We start from the raw sequence: 22,602 nt of genomic DNA on the forward strand, positions 1-22,602 counted from the left end.
GTCTGTCTGAGAGAGAAGGGGGGGGTGTGAAGAGAGGGAGAGAGAGAGGGACACAGAAAGGGAGGGAGGGAGGGAAAGAGAGGCAGAGAGGCAGACACACAGACTGATTTTACAAAAAGTTGATTTTTTTATGATATAGCATCATGCATTGATCATTGGAAAAATCTTCTAATCATTGACTTATCGTCTAAAACTGGTAAGTTTCACTATACGACATGTAATCTCACCATCAGTCTCATCAGAATACTTTCTGAAGCTTCAAGCTCATCCTGGTGGGTACAAGTGTTTCAAAGTTTGAATGTTTTTTTTTCTATAAAGTTTGACCTATTATTGGTGAAATATTCTTTCTTTTGCTTTAGAAATGACAGGCTTTCTCTTATTTTTGAGAAAACATTTTCCAAAAACCCAAATTGGAATAAGTGTTGCACAGCCATGTTTTTCAGAAAAGTGGTGTCTGTTGATGTCAGTTGATGCCACAGATGAGTACACATACCTACTCTCCAGCATCCACAGGGCACTGTGTGTACTTCCTGTTTCATTGCAGTAGAGCAGAAAGGTCGAGAAGATGCAGTGGACATCACTTCCACTGTTCATCACAGATGCTCTGAAGAAAAACCTCATCTTTTCACAGTTTTGTCCTTTTAAATCCATTCCAGCAGATCAGTGTTTAGGTGACTTTACCTGTCCTGGGTTTGTACATTGGTCTCCTGGTACTGAGGGGGTCTAAGGCCTTTGAGAAACATTGACATGTGTGCCTAGGCACAGTGCCTATCCCATCTTCTCATGGACAGGATTTACATACAGTACACACATATCTGGGGCACTGATTGCCTTTCCCTAAATTTCTCTTAATGTGGTGCAAAGCATTTATTTCACTCCACATTAATAGCTCCTATGTTTCTTCATGCAGACATTTAGTAGATAAACACTAATCTATACAATGTAATGTAGATCTATTTTTATTTTTTAAAAGCTAAAGAAAATACAATGCCCATTCAGTAAAAACGGTCTAGATGCTGTGTTCCCAAACTGGGCTGAAGACTGTGAAGATGAAGATGCCCTACTCAGTGAGTGCCTTTAAGAGTGGGGCTAATTCTGAAGACACTTTTCCTTTTTAGCCTGTGAAGAGATTTGGAGCCAGTAAGAAAGAAATGAGAACACAAAGATAAGTCAGCCATTGCTGGACAGGTGCATGGGCATCACTACTGACCACTAATTTCAGTCGCTTTTTTCCCACTTAAGATTTGGTAAAATGCAGGGGGGGGGGGTGGTGAATGGTGCATACCTTTAATCCTAGCAGACCCAAGTGGAGCTCTGTGAGTTTGAGGCTAGCCTGATCTACAAAGTGAGTTCAGGACAGCCAGGGCTATTACACAGAGAAACCCTGTCTGGAAAAACAAACAAACAAAAAGATTTGGTAAAACGTGTTAACATTTTCTAGTTTCTGTGCTGTTCTGTTATAAATGAGGCTTTTTAAAAATATAGTTCCCATATATAGTGTTAAAGAACAGTGTTCTTCAAAACTTTTTGTGTAATATAGTATTCCACTACTTACATGTGTTCAGCAGCTACTATCTACCAGTAATGTCTTTCCCTAGATTCCTAGTAAAAAGCAGGATAAAGGAACAGAAAAAAAATGCCTGTTAGAGCTCAGTGTGGTGGGGCACGCCTTTAATCCCAGGACTTGGGAGGCAGAGTCAGGCGATCGCTGTGAGTTCAAGGCCAGCCTGGTCTACAAAGTGAGTCTACGACAGCCAAGGCTACACAGAGGAATTCTGTCTTAAAAAACCAAAAAGGCGGGGGAAAAAGCCAGTTAGTGGGTAAAAACATGTAATGCTTCCTTTATTAACCCACTTAAACACATACATATTTGTGTATTTATTTATTTATTTATTTATTTATATTTTTTCGAGACAAGGTTTCTCTGTGTAGCCTTGGCTGTCCTAGACTTGCTTTGTAGACCAGGCTGACCTCGAACTCACAGCGATCCGTCTGCCTCTGCCTCCTGATCTCTGGGATTAAAAGTGTGCGCCACCACGCATATTTGTATTTTTAAAAATATTATATATTAGTAGCATTTCTCAGCAGTACTTTGTATGATAGGATATTGGAATTTTATCATGTTTGACTAGCAATAGATGTATTTCTCTGTAACAAACTTAGGAACATTTATTTTACTTAATTTATCTTATGTATATAGGTGTTCTGCCTGCATGTATGTCTTACACACGTGTGCAGTGCCAAGGCCAGGAGTGGGCATCAGATCCCCTAGAACTGGAGTTACAGGCGTTGTGAGCACCGCATCTGGGTCCTCTGTAAGAGCAGTCAGTTGTCTTTTCTGCTAAGCCTTTAGACCTTAACAAAGACAAGGAAGGGGGGTGTGAAGAGCCCACAGAAGCCAGAAGAAGGTGTTGGGTTCCCCGGAACTGGAGTTGCAGCTGGGTGTGTGCTGTCAGGTGGGTGCTGGAACTGTACCTGCCCTTTTGCAAGAGCAGGGAGTAGTGCTCTACCTACTGAGCCATGGCTTCAGCTTCCTAAAGTTAGAGTTTTTAAACAGCAAGTGTGCTTCTGTGGATCAGAGTCTGTGCACCACTCACCTTGGATCCTTTGACTATGGTCTTTCCCAGTGCAAGAAAGTGTTGGTGGAGGCTACAGTGGACAGAAGGCTGGAAGGCGAGAGAGATCGCCTCCAGGCTCTCTCATAGCTGTTGGCATGATTCTTCTCATAGGGTGAGGGTCTTGGTTTAGTTCTTAGAGTCCTTTTTCAAATGCTTGCCATGCAGAACTTGCCTAGGTACTAGAGGTACCAAGAGATAAGCCAGACAGATGGACTCTTTTGTAACTTGGTTTCAGAAGTGGTATTGGTACTTTTGCTGTATTTAGAAGTTCAAAGAAGGGTGTTGGTTTGTGTGTGTGTGTGTTTGTGTGTGTGTGTTTTGGGTTTGTTACTGTTGTTGTTTGTTTTTTTGCTGTTATTATGTGTGTAGCTCTGGGTATCCTGGACTCTCTTTGTAGATCAGGCTAGCCTCTAACGCACAGAGATCGGCCTGCCTCTGCCTCCCAAATGCTGGGATTAAAGGTGTACACCTGGCAGGGAGGGTATTTTTTTTTTTTTAAAACAAGGTGTAAATAATTAGGTGAGAATTAATTAGGGCCATTTTAGAGGCTTCCTGGTAGGGTGTTTGAGAATTCCATTGATAATTTCTATGAATAAACATCTCTGTTAGGAGAACAGCTACCTCAGATGCCTTCCTCTGTGGCAGGTGAAATCTGAATAAGGACTGTGGCAGCCCTGTGCTGCTGTTCACTCTGCTGCTTCTAGCACCTCCTGTATTTAAAAAGCAATCTTTAAAGACTGGTGATACAGGATAGCCAAGGCCACACAGAGAAACTCTGTCTCAAAAAACTAAAACATAAAAAATAAAGAATAAAGACTGGTAATATAGTTCAGTGGTAGAGCATATACCTGGGCATGGCCTTATATTTGTTCCCAGAGCCCCAGAAACAAAATAAGAAGAAACTATCACTCTGAAGGAAAGGATCAGGCAGCCAGGCTTGGTGGTGCCCTCCTGTAATCCCAGCTCTTGGGAGGTCGAGGCAGGTGGATCGCTGTGAGTGACAGGCCAGCCTGGTCTAAAGCAAGTCCAGAATGGCCAAGGCTACACAGAGAAACCTTGTCTTGAAAAAAACGAACAAAGAAAAAAAAAAAAGAAAGAAAAAGAAAAGGATTAGGCAATAGCAGATGAAGGTAATTTTAATATGTCTGTTCTTTATGAAATTATATTCTGAAGCCAGGCAATAATCTTAGCACTTATGAGGCTGAGATAAGAGGATGTACGAAGTTGAGTTTACATATTGAGATCCCTTCTCAAAAAACAAGGAAAGAGCTGGGTGTGTTATCACATACCTTTAAGGCAAAGGCAGGTGAATTGAAGCCAGCCTGGTCTACAAAGAGAGTTCTAGGACTGCCAGGACTGCAAAACAAAAAATTCTTTGTTACAGTTTAAGAAAATAAATGGAAAAATAAATGGAGCAAATCCCCCTTGTAAATTTTATTTTTATCTCTCTTTAATTACATGCATGTGTTTGCATGGAGGGCTGTGCACGTGAGTGCAGGTGTTCAGAAGTGCTGTCTCCCTAAAGCTGGAGTTAGCTGCGGCAGGCCGGGCCAGCTGAGACGGCACTGTGAATTGAATTCAGGTTCTTTGGAAGAGCAGAGCATGTTCCACTTTATTTTATTGTTGTTGTTGTTGGTGGTGGTTTTTTTTGGGGGGGGGTTGGTTTTTTTTGAGACAGGGTTTCTCTGTGTAGCCTTGGCTGTCCTGGACTCACTTTGTCGACCAGGCTGGCCTCGAACTCACAGCGATCCACCTGCCTCTGCCTCCCGAGTGCTGGGATTAAAGGTGTGAGCCACCACTGCCTGGCTTATAGGTAGCATTATTAAAAGGCAAAATGTACTGTTCAAAATCTATAGACTGAATTTGAGTTGGGATTTTCTTTTTAATTTACCTTTTCACTTTGAGAGATTATTATGATTCCATAGTTTAAAGCCCTGAAAAAAGGGTAAAATCTAGAAAATTCAGGTCATGATAAACCTATTGTTGCAAGTCTTCAGTGGCACTATAATATATTCCTCCCCTTAGAGAAAAGCAACTCTCAGGTACTTGGTTTTAATCATCCTGCTCAATGGGTAAAGTTCTCTTGTTGGCTTTTAAATACAAGTTGTATAACATGAACTCAGCAAGACTGAGCTGTTAAACTTAGCAAGTTTAATTTTTAAGTTCTACAGAGGAATCTGGTCTCTCTCCACATGAAGTCACCTTTCGTCCTCTGATGTACTTATTTTGTGGATCATAACCACCTTGCTGCTTAGTGCTGTGGCTTTAATTGCATCTCTGGGTTGGTCTGTTTGTAAATATGTTTCACCTAGCTGTCTCCATAACAGGAATCCTACCCATCTTCTTCACCAATATGGTTTGTGGACTCTGATGACCCAAATCTGACATCAGTTCTGGAACGCCTAGAAGATACTAAGAGCAACAATTCGGTAAGGAGATGAAACAGTCTCTCCTTTTTCCTTCTTATGGTCTTGTACATAGAAATTAAGTATTTAAGAGGTAATATGATAAAACTTCCCATATTAAAACTTACACCATTTATATCTTATTCCTGATTTTTTCCCATCCCTTCTTAAATCATAAGTTGTTACAGTATGTTCAATTGTTATAATTTTAGCAAGGTTAGAGACTATAGCTTTTGAGGCCTAACTCCCTCTTTTCACATGCACAGTGTATATTTACATTAGGAATCGAGGTTCTGCGCCTCCCTCTTTGAGACAGGATTTCTCTCTGTAGACCTGGCTGTCCTCAAACTCACAGAGATCCACCTGCCTCTGCCTCCCTCAGTGCTGGGATTACAGGCGTGCGCCACCACTATCCTGTGCCCTGCAAGTTCTGTTTTTCCTTTCATTCTAACCATTAAACAAAGCAGAGATTTTTGATAGACTGTGGCAAAGGTGAGGGAGAACAAAGGAAAAAGACAGGCCAGTGTAGCTGTGCGGGGAGAGACTCCAGGGCAGCATTAGGTTAGAGTTAGGGATGTGTGGCTGTGAGGGGAGCGACTCCAGGGCAGCATTAGGGTTAGAGTTAGGGATGTGTGGTGTGAGGGGAGCGACTCCAGGGCCGCAGTAGGGTTAGAGTTAGGGATGTGTGGTGTGAGGGGAGGGACTCCAGGACAGCATTAGGGTTAGAGTTAGGGATGTGTGGTGTGAGGGGAGGGACTCCAGGACAGCATTAGGGTTAGAGTTAGGGATGTGTGGTGTGAGGGGAGGGACTCCAGGGCAGCATTAGGGTTAGAGTTAGGGATGTGTGGTGTGAGGGGAGGGACTCCAGGACAGCATTAGGGTTAGAGTTAGGGATGTGTGGTGTGAGGGGAGCGACTCCAGGACAGCATTAGGGTTAGAGTTAGGGATGTGTGGTGTGAGGGGAGGGACTCCAGGGCAGCATTAGGGTTAGAGTTAGGGATGTGTGGTGTGAGGGGAGGGACTCCAGGACAGCATTAGGGTTAGAGTTAGGGATGTGTGGTGTGAGGGGAGGGACTCCAGGGCAGCATTAGGGTTAGAGTTAGGGATGTGTGGTGTGAGGGGAGGGACTCCAGGGCAGCATTAGGGTTAGAGTTAGGGGTTCCTTCACTGACCAGGGCCTCAAGCCTGCAGTAAGGCCGCATTTGTTTGTTTGCTTGTGTTTTGATACTTAGTAGTCCCCCTGTCCACACATTTCAAGACTCCCAGTTAAACAGCAATAACAGGCTCCATGTTAAATTACTTTAAAAGCTTTTTACTTCCGGTTTGTGTATGTGGACCTTGAGTAACCCGGAGAGCAGTGCTTGTCTGGGGTAAAGGAGGCTGCTGTGTGAAAGTACCTTTTGGGGCTGGAGAGATGGCGCCGGAGCTTAGAGCACTGCGGCTCTTGCAGAGGAACGCAGGTCAGTTCCCAGCACCAAGTTCAACAGCTTATAGCTCATTGGTCTCCACAGGCGCTGTACTCAGGTGTACAAACACACGCACAATTAAAAATAAAAGTCTAGTAAAAAAGATCTTTTCGCTTTTTTAAATATTAAAAATGTTTATTCTTGATTGTAAACTTCTGAGTACACATTATGAGAAAACTAGTACGTTGTAGATAAATGAAAAGAAGACATTTAATGATCATAATTTCCTACCTAATATAACCACTGTTGACATATGGATACTTTCTGCCAGCTTTTTCTTTGCTAGCAAAATACATATACGGTTTCATATGTCTTTAAATAGTTGGGTTCATAATCTGTAGTCGTACATCCATTTTGACCTTACTGTATTTTTCCATGGTGTTATTAAATCCTTATGGAAAATAATTGTTCTTTGTAGATGTCAGTTTTTAAAAATAACCCCTCCCCTTTCCTCTCCCCCCTGAGACACGGTTTCTCTGTGTAGCCTTGGCTGTCCTGGGCTTGCTTTATAGAGTAGGCTGGCCTCGAACTCACAACAATCCACCTACTTCTGCCTCCCTGAGTGCTGGGATTACAGGTGAAAAATGCCCCTTTTAAACCTCTATAAACTGCAAAGAAACCAGCTGGAGAAAAACAATTAAATTCATTTGTTGAAGTATATTTTATAAAAATCTATAGTGCCCCAAATGCAGCTTATTACAAGATAGAAAATACAATGATAGTTTATTGATGATTACAACAAAAATTAAGCACATAGGAATAAACTTAAATATGGGAGACTTATATGAAGAAAAGTACAAAATTTTGCACAGTAGGATGTAATAATTTAGATACAGTGTTCCTGGCTGGGCAGATATCTGAGATGTTACAAATGCCTCTTATCTCCATGTCCTTAGTTATAAATCTAATGCAATGTCACTGAAAATGACTTACGTATTTATTTTGGTTTTTAAAGACAGAATCTTGCTGTGTAGTTCAGGTTGGCCTGGAACTTGCAAGCCTTTTGCCTCATACTTTTCAGTACTGGTATTATAGGCTGTGTCACTATGCCTAGCAACCAACAGAGTTGTTTCTGATATTGACAGAATGACTTGTAAGAATAAATAATAACATACAAAAATTTTTTAAAGGTAAAAGATTTGTCCAAACAGATAAAATAAAAATTGAATATTGGGACTAGACCAGCAAACAATAAAAGTTTAGAAACAGTCATGCAAATGACAATTTAGAATAAGCAAAGCTGGTGTTTTAACTCAAGAAGGATCTTTCTATAGATAATTTTAGAACTGACCATTTAGGAAAGTTAGACTTTGGCTTGTCAGAATAAATTATAGATGTTTTAAACATGCTCTTAAAATACAAAAACTCTGGGGCTATTGAAGTAGCCAGCAGATGAAGGCACTTGCCTACAAGATTGATGACCTGAGTTCAAGTCCCAGGGCCCGCATAGGGGACGGAGAAACTAACTCCACAGTTGTCCTCTGACTTGCACATTGTGTCACGGTACATGTCATCCCCCATCAACTCCCCAACCTCCATAAGTCTAAAAAAATTCTGAAAAAAATGAACATAAGTTTGAAAAGTTAGTAAAAGTGTTTAAATCTTCAGAGCCATGAAAGTAGGAATTAATTAAGAAGCCAGACAAGTACATGTTGACATCTTCAGCAGACTGGTCATGGGAAAGAGAGAGAGCCCTCTTGCTGTTCCTCCTTAAATTGCTTATCAGCCAGGCCTGGTGCCACAGATCCCTAATGCCAGCTACTTTGGAGTTAAGGCATGGAGTTGGCAAGTTCAAGGCCAGTCTGGTGAACCAGATTGAGATCCTGTCTCAAAAGGGTTGAAACTATGACTCAGTGGGAGAGTGTTCACCTACCTCCGAGGCATAATTCTTGGTACTAAAAAACAAACAAACAAAACAAACAAACCTGTCAAATTAAATGGAATAGGACTTAACATTGGACCTAATTATAGAAAGTAAATGTGTTTACCTGAAGGATAAACATGTTTTCACCCTTACCTATAGCCTCTGCCAGTTTGAAAATAGTTGTTTTGTTTTGATTTTTTAACTTATTTATTATAGTATAGATTCTGCCATTGTGTTGATGTTTATTTCTTAGTTGTCTAATCCACTGGTTCCTTTTTAAATACCCAATTGGATTTTTCTGTAGCTGAAATATTCTTTCATCAACATGTATTACTTAATACCCACCAATACAGAGCTGGTTAAAATTTTAAAAAATGTGTATAGCTGAATATTCCACTATAGTAAAAAAAAGAATGCAGACAGCCTTTCCCCATATTACACATAGGACCTTCCATGATATAAGTAAAAAACAAGGCATAGACTATTGTGTAATCAGTCCTCTTCTGTATACAGTGTTGTAAATGCATACTAGTTCTGTCTTGGCTGTTCTTGCCCTCTCCCTCCCTCTGGTAAAGGTAGGAAGCTGTTACCAGAACACAGAGAAATACTTTTAAGAATATTGATTGGCTTCTCTGTGAGGCTCTGTGATAAGTGATGTGTATTCAAAGACAAGGCATGTCTGCCCTGTGCAGATTGATAACTTAGTAGGGGCTTCTATGGGACCACCATTCTCTATTTCTTACTATCTTGTCTTGGTCTCCTCTGAGGTGCTCTTCCTTGGTATGTCTCTTTATTATCTTTTTATTCTGTGCTTTCTCTGTGCAAACTCTTTTACTCTCATTACTTGAGTCGTACTTTATTTATTGTAGAGATACCTAAATCTGTATCTCAAAATTTATCTTCAGAGTTTGAAACCCACTTATGTATATATAGAGCCTCTGTGTGCCTGGCCCTGAGAACTTACGAGTTCTTTTTTATGGTTCTGTTCCCCAAACCATGTACCAAAAACTTGTCCATCTATGTTCTAAAAATTTTAGTTCCTCTTAAGTTTCTTCCACAGTCCCTGAAGAGGAAGAGAGTGTTAAAAATTAACCTTGTGGATGATGTGCTCCCTGTTTTTCCTGTTGCTTGGTATGATGCCATCACACTGCTGCCGCCTACAGCACCCCTACAGGATCCTATGCCAGGAGTCCAGGGCAGGGTTGTGTCCTGGTCACCCTGTCTCATCTTATTATGTACTTAAACAAATATCTAGATGGAAAACAAATCCTTAGAGGTGGGCCCTTTGCTTCCTTTTAAGCATGAGGAGGTTTGTTTGATATAATTTAGTTTAGCCTTCCTCATGTCCACTTGGTCCTTCATTCATTTTGGAAGGGCTTGTTCTTTGCTGGGTTTAACCCATTCTAATCCTGTTTCTGTTTTCTTAGTCCTCCATAAACCTGCTTCTTCTTCATGTCTTTTCTTGGTCAGAGACACTGAGCTAACTGTTCCTGTCCAGTGAAGTAAGTTACCTTATCAGCTCCCATCTGAGTCTAAGTATTGCTTATCTTCTATGTTGGGGAAAAGCCCTGAATAATGAAAAATATGTTTGCACATAGTTTGCCTTGTTTACTTCCTTAAAGTAAATAATACCTAAAACATTTTAAAGTAGAAATTTAAAGAGGTATTCTAATATGGCAGTTTCCTAATGATTTTTATTTTCCTTTTCTTTTGGAGAGGCTTAATTTTAATTTACTCCTTACTGTCATGAGGCAGCCTTCATTTTCCTGTTTTACAGATGGGGAGACTAAAGCAAGGGGCTTAGATAGACAATGTTATTTATTCCAGGGCTTGGTCTACTAGGTCACATTTGTCTCTGCAGTTTTAAACAAATATGGCTGTTGCATATGTAATTTTATAATCCATATGCAACACCTTCTTTAGGTTTTTTTTTTATTTTGAGTCTTAGAATGCATTAATGCTCTCTTGTATAAAGCTGCAAGTTTCTAAGATGTTAGCAACGAGACACTAGACAATGTCTGAACCTTCCGTGCCTTTTTGTTGGTGTTATCTACTAGATACCATGTTGAAAGGACATACTAAGCTGTAGTAACTTTTAAAAAATAGTGATTTTTCTTATCCCAGCAGCTCTAAAATGTATTAGAGACTGTTCCTCCATCCTTAGGCAGCAGTTGAGCAGGAGCACACGCTCAGTTCCTTCTGGATTGATAACAGTAGTTGTAGCATTGTTCAATGTCTTCCAAGGGCTCTTTAACATAATGCTTATTTACTGAAATGTGTTTTGTAGCTTCGTCAGCAATTGAAGTGGTTGATATGTGAACTCTGCAGATTATATAACCTTCCTAAGCACCTGGATGTTGAGATGCTAGATCAACCACTACCCACGGGTCAGGTAAAGTAAACATTCTCTAGTGTTGAAGAGCTGAAATCAATTGTCTTAAAAGTTAAACTAGGATAATATAAAATTATTATACAACGTATTTGGAAGTTAGTTTTTTGTTCCTAATAAATTGCCTTGCTGTAGGTCCTAAAACAGCCTTTTTATTTCCTGGAGTTGCTTGTATTTTACTGTGATAGGTGAGTCCTTGCTCATTGACCCCACCATTTCGGTTTTTGTTAAAATTTCTGATTTCTGTGTTTCTTCTTTGATGGTTTGCTTGTTTAGTCAGTTACCATCCCTTGACATACCATGTCCATAAATCTGTGTGTGCTTCTTCAGGTCTAATGCAAACTTACCTTTCCTAAGCCAAGGACATTTTCACCAGTTCAACAGTCACTCATCTAGTTAGCTATTAGTTGCTGGTGACTTTTTATTATAGCAGATGAGGGCTTAGCTTCTTGTACTACCCACTTAACCACCCACTATTTAGTCATGAACAATCAGTTTGCCATCAGGACTTTGTGGTGCCAGGTTTTCTGTTACAGCATTTCCTTACTTACGGCATCTTGTATTTCTCAGTGTCCTTTTTATATAGTATTTTTGGTTTATAAAAGTTACATTCTCTTCCTGTGATTCTCTCTCTTTGGAGTTGTTGGCTTTTCTGCATTAGTCTTTATGAGTTGTTCTCTGGGCTGGCTGTACAGTTGTTACCTCTAGATTTTTCTTGTCTGCTTTCCTAGAGTGAATTTTGATACCTGGGTCTCATGTCATTTCTATTGGCTTACCTTTTCTTGTTTGTCTTTATTACATTGTCAGGTAAAAGCCAAAGCATGAAGGAATGGCATATTTTCTGAGTTAGCTTTTGAAAACTCTAGTTTAGAGTTAGGGTTTTAGAACAAGCCCACACTGTTTTTGAAACTTGGTTCTGCTTGCTACCTTAAGTGCATGGGTTCTTCTAATCCCTCTGGTCGTTGCTCATTTGCACAAAGTAGTTTGACAGCACTGTGAGTATTCTAAAGCGTGGTCAGTGAGGTGCATGTGAATTGGGACTTCCATAGTGTCATCTGCTGTTATATTCTGTTTTACTCAAGGTTTGATTGAATTCATACATCTGGGCTGAAATTTCTGCCTTAGAATTTCAAAGACTGTGCTGTTGTCTTGTAGCCAGTGGTATTGCTGAAGCTGATGGCATCCGCAATCTTATTTGTGTTTTATGAAGCTTCTCTGGAGACTTCAGAGAATCTTGCTTTCCTGGGTGTAAGGAAATACTACAACAGTGTCCTTAACGTAGGGCCTTTTTCTTTCATTGTGCTAGGCATTCAGTCAGGGATATTCCTTTTCAAGGTGAGTCTTGAATTTTGTTATATTTTTGTGTGTTAGCTTTGCTTTTTCGTTTTCTTTATTTTGGAGTTGATTAAATTAATTGGGCTTCAATTTTGTTTTTGTCTTTTAGAGACAAGGTCTTGTGTACTTCGGTATAACCTCAGAAACCATGTGTAGCTGAGGCTGGTGATCCTCTTGACTCTACATCCTGAAAGCTAGGATTACAGGGTTGTGCTATCACATTTGGCTGCTTTTAGATTTTAGACCGTTTAGCTTGAGTCTTTACATCTTTTGTATTACATTCTTTTTCTTAATTTATCATGTTTCCATTTGTGTGTGGATGTGTACATGTTGGTAAGCACATTGGTGGCACTTTTGTGGAAGTCAGAGAAGAACTTGCAGGAGTTGCTTCTCTCCTGTACCATCTGTCCCAGAATCAAGCCCGGCAGCAGTCACCTTTATCCACTGAGACACTTTACTTTTTCTTTTATAATCTTGCTGTTCTTTCAACTTTTTACTATTTTACATAGACAGTAATATCTTTAAAGGTTTTTTAAAAAACTTGTATTTTTAATGAGTATGAGTGTTTTGCCTACATGTATGTATGTGTACCACATGTGTGTAGTAAAGTGCTGTTAGAAGTGGAGTTACTGGAAATGGAGTTTCAGGTGGTTGCAAGCTGCCATGTGGGTGCTGGGAATCACACCCTAGTCTTCTGCAAGAGCAGCAAGTGCTCTTAACCACTGAGCCATCTTTTAGCCCCTAAGTTTTGTTTTTAGTATATATCTGTTTACCCCGTTTTCTTAAAACTTACTATCTTAGAGCTGGATGTCGTGGTGCATGTTTATAGTCTCAGCACCAGGAGGCTGAGGCAGGATGAGCATGACCTTGTTCAGCCAGTCCTACAAATGAAGACCCAGTCTCAAAAACCAAAAAACAGGCTGGGCGTGGTGCTGTGTGCCTTTAATCCTGGCACTTGGGAAGTAGAAGAGGCAAATCTCTTGAGTCTGAGTATAGTTGGGGCTATATGGTGAGGCCTTGTCTCAAAATTTCAAAACAAAAAACCTTAATGTCTTGAAATAGTCATTCGTTCTATTGGGTGGGTTGGCTAGGCTTAGCTGGGTGGTGTCTGATGGCTTCATTTGATGACTGTTACTGTGTAGTCAGGTGGTGGCACGTTCAGGGTAGTATGGCTGTAGACAGCTAGTGTGATCTTTATCCTGAGCAGCTCTTAAAGTGTCCAAGAGGGCTTTTTCCGTTCCTCATGTTTCTGGCCCCCCCACCCCCACCCCTTGTGTACATGGCACCATCCTCTAGGGCTTCTTCGTATCACTTCTGTTTCTTCAAAGGCCAATCAGAACTCTCCAAGAACACAAGAGGGAAAAGCTGGGCGACTCCCCTCCCCCTAGACAGGGTTTCTCTGTGTGGCTTTGGCTGTGCTAGAACTCACTCTGTAGACCAGGCTGGCCTCGAACTCAGGGATCCACTTGCCTCTGCCTCCTGAGTGCGGGGCTAAAGACAAAGACATGCACCACCACCACCCCGCTTAAGTTGCTGGACATTCTTAAGGTTTAGCCGTGGAGCAGCTCTGTTGGTTAGCGAGTAAAGCATTCTCGAGGCCAGTGCAGGTTGACTGTGGGCTGGGACATCCTGACCTTAAGTGCCAGGTGGTGCATCTCATCTGGAGGGGAGTCATCTCCAGCAGGTGACTGTGAACCTAGCTGAAGAGCTGCCTCTGGGTCCCCTTCCTCATTGTGTTTGTATTGGTTGTGTGGATGCAATAGACTCATAAGGCAGTGTTTTGTCCTCTTCAGCATTTGTATTTTCTATTTACTATGTATATTCTCAGTTAAAGAATGTCTTGTTCTATATATCAAATCCTTTTGTATTCTATGTTAGTTTATTCATATTTTGATTTTTGTTTGTTTGTTTGTTTTGTTTTGTTTTTCCCCGAGACAGGGTTTCTCTGTGTAGCCTTGGCTGTCCTGAACTTGTACTGTAGACCAGGCTGGCCTCGAACTCACGGGGATCCACCTGCCTCTGCCTCCCGAGTGCTGGGATTAAAGGCCTGCGCCACCACTGCCCGGCTCATATTTTGATTTTTTAAAGATACCTTTCTTCTTTTGCACCAAGTGAAGTGAAGTTCCGTGTAGCCAATACTTGTCATCTCGTGGCTTTAGCTGGTGAATTTATGTTGATCCCAACTACTCTTTCCCCCTACTTTTTCACTTGCTAGTATAGGATAAACAATGGCTCCCATTTCACAGGAGATGATTGCTTGTCAGACAGATGACAAATCTTGCTGGGGAATGCACTGTATTTTAGGGCTGGTGGTTAGCCTGTAGGTTTCCGTTTCTGCCTGCTGTTCTTTTGCTGAGTATTTGGTGTCTGAGTCTGGAGCCTCTTTAGGGTGCTTTTTGCAAATTTATCCTTCGTCACTGTTGTCCACTGACCTTTGCTTGTGAGCTTCATTGTTCACAGTTCCTGTTTGCAGTTCTCTAATGAAGATGGAGTTTTATTGCTCTTAGTAGACTCATTCCCTTTGTTTTTAAATTTTTTATACCTATACAATATTTATTCAAGCCAGGTGCAGTGGCTCATGCCTTTAATCCCAGCACTAAGAGAGGCAGAGGCAGGCGGATCTCTGTGAGTTCGAGGCTAGCTAGCCTGGTCTACAGAGTGAGTCCAGGACAGCCAAGGCCACACAGAGAAACCCTGTCTCAAAAAAATAAACAAACAAACAAACAAGAAGCCCTGTACCCCCAAAGGCATGGCTTCCAACACATACAATGTTTATTCTTTTGTAATTTAGTGGAGACTAAAGAAAGGTGATGATAAAAATGATTTGTTTTTGTATCTATTCAAGTTTTATTTTCTAAAATGTCTTTTTTTTTTTAATTGAAAAGTATATCCAGAACTTGGAAATCTTTTTTCCCTAGGTGTACATAGAAGGACAATGTAGATATCTAGGATAATTTGTGAGTTATGTAACAAAAATGTCCTGATTTTGAATCATCCTTTGTGTTTTTCTAATAAACATTGTTAGTTAGATATGACATTTTTTTCTGTTTTGTAACTTAGACTCTAAGGCTGTAGAATGGTTTTGTCTCTTTTTAGGCTCTTGTTTCATTTCTGTGCCAAGGTTATGACTTAGGAAGCTTTGCTGTCTCACCAGCGCTCACCCCCTTTTTTGAGTTTCTCCCTGGCCTGAAACTTACCTAGTAGGCGAGACTGACTGTCCAGCAAGCCTTGGACCTGTCATGGCGGACTTGTACATAGGACCTGAGGATCTGAATTCAGGCCCTTATGTTTACGTGGCAAACACGTGGTTTACTGAGCCACCTTCTCCAGATCTTCATAGCCAGCCATCTTTCTCTTTCTCTGACTTTATACTCCACATGTGCATACTTGTTTAGTGTTGCCTATTTTTGAGCTTTATGTATTTGAATCACAGTGTGTATTACATGTTTTCCTAACAGTTCCCTTTTCATTTCTATGTTCATTCGATTGTTCAGATAGACCAGAATATTTTCCCATTTGCCAGTTCCCCACCTGGGACTCATTTTGTAGACCAGGCTGGCTTTGAACCTGCAGAGAGCCACCTGTCTCTGCCTCTCTTACTGCTGGGATTACAGGCGTGTCCCACTGCACTTGGCTCCCATTTGCCATTTGAGTGTTGATGGATGGTTAGATTCTTTCTAGGTGTTTGCTTGTTTGTTGTTGTTTTGTTTTTCTGTTAGGAAGACTCCTACTGTGGGATTTCTTGTTAATATTTCTGGATTCCTGTGCAGTTACTTCTCTGGGGTCGGTCTGTCTTAGGAGTTGTTTGCTAGGATATGAGTGCTTATTTATTCATTTATTTTTAACCTGAGAGTTATCTAGCTGGGTGGTGGTGGTGCATGCATGCCTTTAATCCCAACACTGGGTGGATTGCTGTGAGTTCGAGGCCAGCCTGGTCTACAGAATGAGTCCAGGACAGCCAAGGCTACACAGAGAAACCCTGTCGAAAAAAAAATGTTATCTAGACAGAACTTTAAAATATTTTTCAGGTGACTGATTTTGGGGATACTTTTGTTTTTGTTTGTCAGTAACTATGAGACTGTGCTATTGGTGTAATTGCTGTTATTGCTAGTCCCAGGTAGATCCCTAAATAATATGTTCTAGTCTGGTTGTTTCTAGAAAGGTTTGGTTTATGGAGATGTGTATGGTATGCATGGAGAGTGCCTTTTTTTTTTTTTAGCATATAAAGTGTGTTGGTATATAGGAAACCACTGGTGTACATAAGCACGCGCGCGCACACACACACACACAGCTTCTGACTGAATGGTGATAGTTACAGAGTTCTAAGTTCTTTATTGGGTGTCTTCCTAGTTATTTACATTTTAACCTCTGATATTTATTGCTAGAAATAAAACTCCAACAGCTGTGTGATTCCTCTTTCTGTGTGTCTCATTTTCCTGTCTGAATGCTGGTTTGGTTCCTGGTTACTGTGGACTCCGTTTAGCTTCTCAGTATTTCCTCTCGGTGTCTGGAGACACTGACTACTCCGCGGATTCTCTCCGCGCTTGCCACCATTTGTTTGTTTTCCTTTCAGTCTCTGGATGAACGTTAGAACTCTGTGTTTGTGTCCCCCTCGTCCCTTAACTGCTTTTATTTCTCACATCTCAGGCTGGCACGCAGTCTGCTTTCTTTTTATTCATGTCTCAGTTTGGTCGTTTTCATTATAAATGCTTTGTTCAGAGGAGACTTTTGGATTCTTTGGGCCTTTTACTGTTTTTCTCCTAATGTTTTTATCTCCTGGAACTGTCTTGTCCTTTGTGTAGTAACATTTTCTTGTTTTCTGGGCGTAGTGGCTTCTCAGTTGTGCTAGTGATTGCAGTTAGATCCCAGCTCTGTCCTTTTTACTAGTTGTGTGTCAGGTCACTATGTGGCTGTTCTTTGTGGCACCTTCAGGTCAGTTTTTTAATTATGGTACTTCGTTATTTGCTAATTTATAGGAAAAGTATGGCATCAGTCAGTACCACTTATTTAAAAAAATATTTTATTTATTTTATGTATGAGTGCTCTATGTGCATGTATACCTACATGCCAGAAGAGGGCATCAGATAATATTATAGATGGTTGTGAGCTACCATATGGTTGCTGGGACTTGAACTCAGGATCTCTGGAAGAGCAGACAGTGCTCTTATCCACTGAACCATCTCTCCAGCCTGTGTACCAGTTATTGACAGGGGTGTCATAGGGTGATTTTCTCTGTTGTCCAGTGTTTGACCTGTACTCTGCTGAAGCTGGATGATGGGGCTCGTAGGGTTCCCAGCTCCTGACAATGTAATGTTGAGTTATAAAAAGATTCAAGCCAGCCACGGTGGTGCATGCCTTTAATTCCAGCACTTGGGAGGCAGAGGCAGGTGGATCTCTGTGAGGTCAGCCTGGTCTACAAGTGAGTTCCAGAACAGCCAGGGCTGTTACATAAAGAAGCCCTGTCTCAAAAAACAGAAACAAAAAAAGAAAAGATTCTTTTTTTAAATCTCTTTGGTTCTAATACCTATAGTAGTTAAGAGGCCACCAGGATAGATCTGGTTCCCATAGAATAGAGTGATCCTCAAATTAATTGGGACAACTTAGTAGTAGTTGATCCTGTTGTTCCCCCTTGGCTCTCTCGGCCAGGGTGGCTAAACCTTTTTAGCACCAGCAGGATCCATCTGCTTTCTGTCTGTTGTTACCCTGTAGTTGTGGGTCTGTGTACTGTTTTTCTAGGGAGCGATGTTGTTTTTATGCTTGGCCTCCCTCCCCCCATTTGGTTTTATTTTGAAACAGGCTTTCTGCTCACAGCTTGGGCTGGTCCTAGTACTCACTTTGTGGGGTACGTGACCTTGAGCTCCCCACAGTCCTCCTAAGCACTGGGGCTATAGGCATGACACAATGCTTTAGTGGGATTTTGAGAAGAAGCCAGCCTGCTTGTTGAAATGAAGGCCTTAGGATTTTCATAAGCCTAATAATTGGCTTTGTGTTTTTGTCAAATTACTTATCCTTTGGGGAATGACTTTGCTCATAAAATGTCAGGCAGGGACTGTTTTGATGGTCACAGACATAGGCTAGAGCTGCGTGTCAGAATCACCTAAAAAAAAAATTTTTTTTTAAAATTTAATTTTGGTGGGGGGTTGTTCGAAACAAGGTTTCTTTGTGTAGCCTTGGCTGTCCTGAACCAGGCTAACCTTGAGCTCACGGAGATCTGCCTTCCTAAGTGTAAGGATTATCTGTGTGCTCCACTGTGCCCGGCTTTAAATTTCATTTTTAAATACTAAAATATAATTATATTGTTACCCTCCTCTCTCCAACACCTCTCATGCACTGGTCTTGCTTTCTTTCAAACTCATAGCCTCTATTTCTTCAATTGTTTATACACACACACACACACACACACACACACACACACACACACACCCCTCTTCAGTCCATATAACTTGTACGTATTATTTTTTTCAAGGCTGACTATGTGGTTTTGATAAACCAATTGGTGGGCTCGTCTATGGGGAGGATTGTTTCTCCTACTGTTGCACAGTTCCTTGTGGAGGCCCCGTGAGAGTTCCCCTTTCTATGTTAACATTTCGATGGGGGTCATTCTTGTTCAGGCCTTACCCAGGCAGCCATGATGGTGAGACTTAATGGCTGTAGCTTCTGTGATATCTCTAGGAGACCAAACCTCACAGCAGATGTTCTTCTCCTTCCTCTAGCTCTTAAAATCTGACCTGCTCCTTATTCTGCAGGTAATTGGTTGTGGTTTTCTGTAATGGTCTCTAACTCTTGCACTAAAATTCATGTAAGGACCGATTCTCAGGGATAGGTTCTGAAATTAGCATCTCAAAAATTCTTTCCACCCCTGGTGCACTCAGACTTGTATTTGGGACCTTGAGATTGCTTGTGCAGCTATGTTCTTTTTGCTTTTGAGAAGATACCAAAAAATAATTTGGTTTAGAAATGAAGAAAAGGGTAAACTACAATAATTTTGGCAACTGCTTGCTTTTCTCGTTTCATCTTTCCTTCAGAAAGGAGTAAGTGTTTTAAATGTACAAGGTTTTTCCAGCTCACTGACTGTGAGAGAGTCACATGCTCTGTGATAACGAGTTTTCCTTAAGACTGGTGCTCAGGCCATCTGAGAACAGGCGCCTTGAGACTGCTTGGATCCTGGCTGGGCTGATTTGATCCTATTTCTTGATATTAGGCATTCTGAGTCCCACACTAACTATCAATACATTTCCGTACTGGGAGCTGGCAGACTTTGCTCGGCAGGAGGCGCCATGTACTACCTGTATATGAAGACCCTTTGGAAGTCCCACTTGTGTATGATGGCGAGTGAGCCATGCTTCATGAGAAGTGGTCCACGGTGTCTGTTTCATTACAGTGTACCTGACCGTTTAAAATGTAAGGCGTGTACATTTACAGAAAGATTAAGGCTTTTCATGCTGAAAGGGTAGATAGATTAAAGAAAGAGTGATTTGAGGCATTTATTATAAGCAGAGGCCTTTGGCCATATACACATAGCTACATAGATAAAACATTTAAAAAATTAGAATGTCTTTATTTGATTGCCTTTGTTTATTCTTAAGGCATCTACTATATTGGATTAAATCCTATAATTTTAATAAGCTCTGCATATGAGACTGCAGTGACAGTGGTTAATAGTAGCCAGTTTCCTGATGTGTGATGTGCAGCGTTGAAAATTCTTTCTCTGTTTCAGAATGGGACAACTGAGGAAGTAACTTCAGAAGAGGAGGAAGAGGAGGAGATGGCTGAAGTAGGTATTTATGTAAGAATACCATTTCATTAATATCAACACTTTCTCCATTTAATTCTTATTTCTTTATTTGTATATGTGGGGGATGGGTGTTTGTGTTCTCTCATGCATGAAGAGATCAAAAGGCATCGTGTGGGAGTCTATTCTCTCTTTCCATGTGAGTTCAAGGATTGAACTCAAGTCATTAGACTTGAGGTAAGTTCCCCTTTGTGACGAGCCATCCATCGAGCTTGCTCGCATCTCATGAACATCTCAGTCATTCTTTAGTCTTGGATAACAAAAAGTGCTGCGTATTTCAAATGGAGCATACTTTCTAAACTGCCTGCGCTTCTGATTAATAATATGCCTTTGAAGACATTGTTTCATCTGAGGGCAGTAAAATTTGTTTACATTTAGTAATAATATTTAGTTTATAATTTGGATATTTTAAATTTAAAGGTTTGTGTTTACAGCTGGGAACACGCTCAGTCAGTAAAGTGCTTGCTGTGCAAGTATTGAGTACCTGAGTGCAGGTTTCCAGCATTCATGTTTTTGTTTTTGTTTTAAAGCTGGGTGCTGCAACTTGCATCTGTAACTCCAGCTTTGGGGAGGTGGAGACAGAAGGATCCCTGTGACTTTTTTAGCCAGCCAATCAACTAGATGTAGGTTCAGTAAGAGACGCTGTCTGAAAAGATAACGTAGGGAATAATTGACCAAGACTTAATTAACATTTGGCCTCCATAGATACATGAACCCAATGTAAACACACACACACTAGACAGACACACACACAATTATATTTGAATGAAAGGAAGGTTTGAGGAAATCACAGGGACTGTTTGCTAGAAGCAGTGACTTTATTTTATTGAAAACCCATTTAAGGGCTTTCCTGTTAGTTCGCTTTGTGCTGCTGGAATTAGAATTCCTAAGACTAGGTCATTTATGTTTGCGCAGCTTTGACACCTAGGAAGTTTAGGCTTGGGGTACTGTGAGGACTTTTCATGCTGTGTCCTCAAAGGGTAGAAAACAAAAGGGCAGGAGAATGTGTTAGCCAAATAGTCTGTTCCACATCCTTTTTAAAGGGCTTGATTCCATTGTAGAGAAAGGAGGGTTGTGTTAATCATCTTTAAAGGCCCTATTTCTCTTAATCTTAAATTTTTTTTTGCATCTTAATTTTTCATTTTTAATAATCTAATTATTGATATTGTTTGTTTATTTGTAACCCCTCCTTCCCCACACCATCCACAATTGTTCTGGTTGGTTTTATTGTTTTGTTTTTGTTTTTTGAGACAAGGTTTCTTCTGTGTAGCCCTGGCTGCCCTGGAACTTTGGTCCTGCTGTATAGACCAGGGTAGCCTCAAAGTCAGAGTGCCAGGCCATGATGATGCACACCTTTAATCCCAGCACTTGGGAAGCAGAGGCAGGTAGCATGATTTTTCTCCTGTTGAGTAGGTGTTTAGTCCAGTTAGACAGCTGTTGATGCCACCAACATGTTAGTGCCACTTGCTGCACCTTTTATGCATCTCTTGACGTGATGGGCATTGCAGTTCACAGGTGTCACACCTAGAGGACTGCGTTAGCTGCCCCCTTCCTTGGCAGCTGGCATAGTATTCACTGTGGAGGCTAGACACGATGGGAGCTTTCAGGACGGATGCAGCTCAGATCATCAGCGCCCTCTGCCTTAAGTGTGGTGTCATCAGCAGTAAGGAAGGTCCCCATCTTAATGCCATCGTATCACCATACCTGATTGTGGGAGGGGACACATTCAAATAACAAATTTTGTAGCAACTTTCCAAAGCATTAAAATAATTGTCAGTCACCAATAGATCTTCTGGCTTTTGAAGCTTTAAATTTAAGTTCAGGTTTTGAAGTGAAGATCCACAGGGCTCCTCCATTGACCAGATAAAATGTACACGACTTTCATGGTCTGTTGCTTCAGGAAGATTGCTTTTTGTTTTGGATCTTTTAATTTATTTAGACTTTTACCTTAACTTTATTTGGGAAAAAAAAATCTATTTAAAATATACTTTGAGAATGAGTCAAAGCTAAAAATAATCACTGTTTTGTGTCTGGAGTAGAATTTAGTTAGTTACTTTTGGTGGATGGCTTTGCTGTTTCCATGCAGTTTAACTTAGGTGGAACAAACTGCTGCATGAGAACATTAAGGTCCGCCCCTCCCTGGCCCAGGGTGCAGTGAAATAGATCTTCCACTGAGAGTTTCTATATTCTTCTTTTCTTTCTAATAAGATTGACAAGGGACAGTGATATTTAGGGAAATTTAGAAGAGTAGGCAGTGATTTAGGAGATGTCAGATTAAGACAAGTAAAAAGGAAGAATTTCCATTTTGTTAGAATTAATGTGTCTGAAAGGTCCTGAGTGACCCTGAGTGGGATGTGTTTGGGCACTGGGTGCCGTCCTTCAGGACAGGAGAGTGAGTGTTCTGGAGTACATGACTGGGTAGAAAAGGCGGTGACTTAGAGACAAACATTTTTGTTTGATAAGGTTGTTAACTAAGAGACCATAAGCAGAGACCAGTGTGCTACAAATATTGTTTAGGAAGATGATAATGTATATTAAGGATTTGCTGTCTAAAATTCAGATAAAGTGTATAGATGGAAATGACTTGAGTTTGGAGGAGGAGATTAAGGAGACACTCACTGAAATTCTGAAGAAAACAAATCCAGCATAGGAGAGAAGGCTTCATGACATGAAGTCCTGCATGGAATGCGATGAAGAACAGAGTGTAAAGGGCTGAAGGAGGCCCGTTGGGCT

At 40.9% G+C, this 22,602-nt stretch overlaps 2 protein-coding genes across 4 annotated transcripts in view; one reads left to right on the forward strand and one right to left on the reverse strand.

Moving 5' to 3' along the window:
* NRG4 (neuregulin 4) overlaps positions 1-22,602 on the reverse strand; it is a 211,101-nt gene that overhangs the window by 92,191 nt on the left and 96,308 nt on the right. The window lies entirely within an intron of this gene.
* The window catches only part of UBE2Q2 (ubiquitin conjugating enzyme E2 Q2), a 57,804-nt gene that overhangs the window by 13,224 nt on the left and 21,978 nt on the right, over positions 1-22,602 (forward strand). For 2 of the 3 annotated variants that reach the window (XM_084782966.1, XM_084782968.1), the window contains exons 2-4: positions 4,946-5,047; positions 10,641-10,745; positions 19,795-19,851. In XM_084782966.1, the coding sequence (XP_084639092.1) occupies positions 4,946-5,047; positions 10,641-10,745; positions 19,795-19,851 (264 nt within the window). The remainder of the gene's footprint in view (positions 1-4,945; positions 5,048-10,640; positions 10,746-19,794; positions 19,852-22,602) is intronic. The other variant, XM_084782967.1, reaches the window with a different exon arrangement.

Source organism: Acomys minous (assembly GCF_964271855.1).
Source record: "Acomys minous genome assembly, chromosome: 5".
Lineage (NCBI taxonomy): Eukaryota > Metazoa > Chordata > Mammalia > Rodentia > Muridae > Acomys > Acomys minous.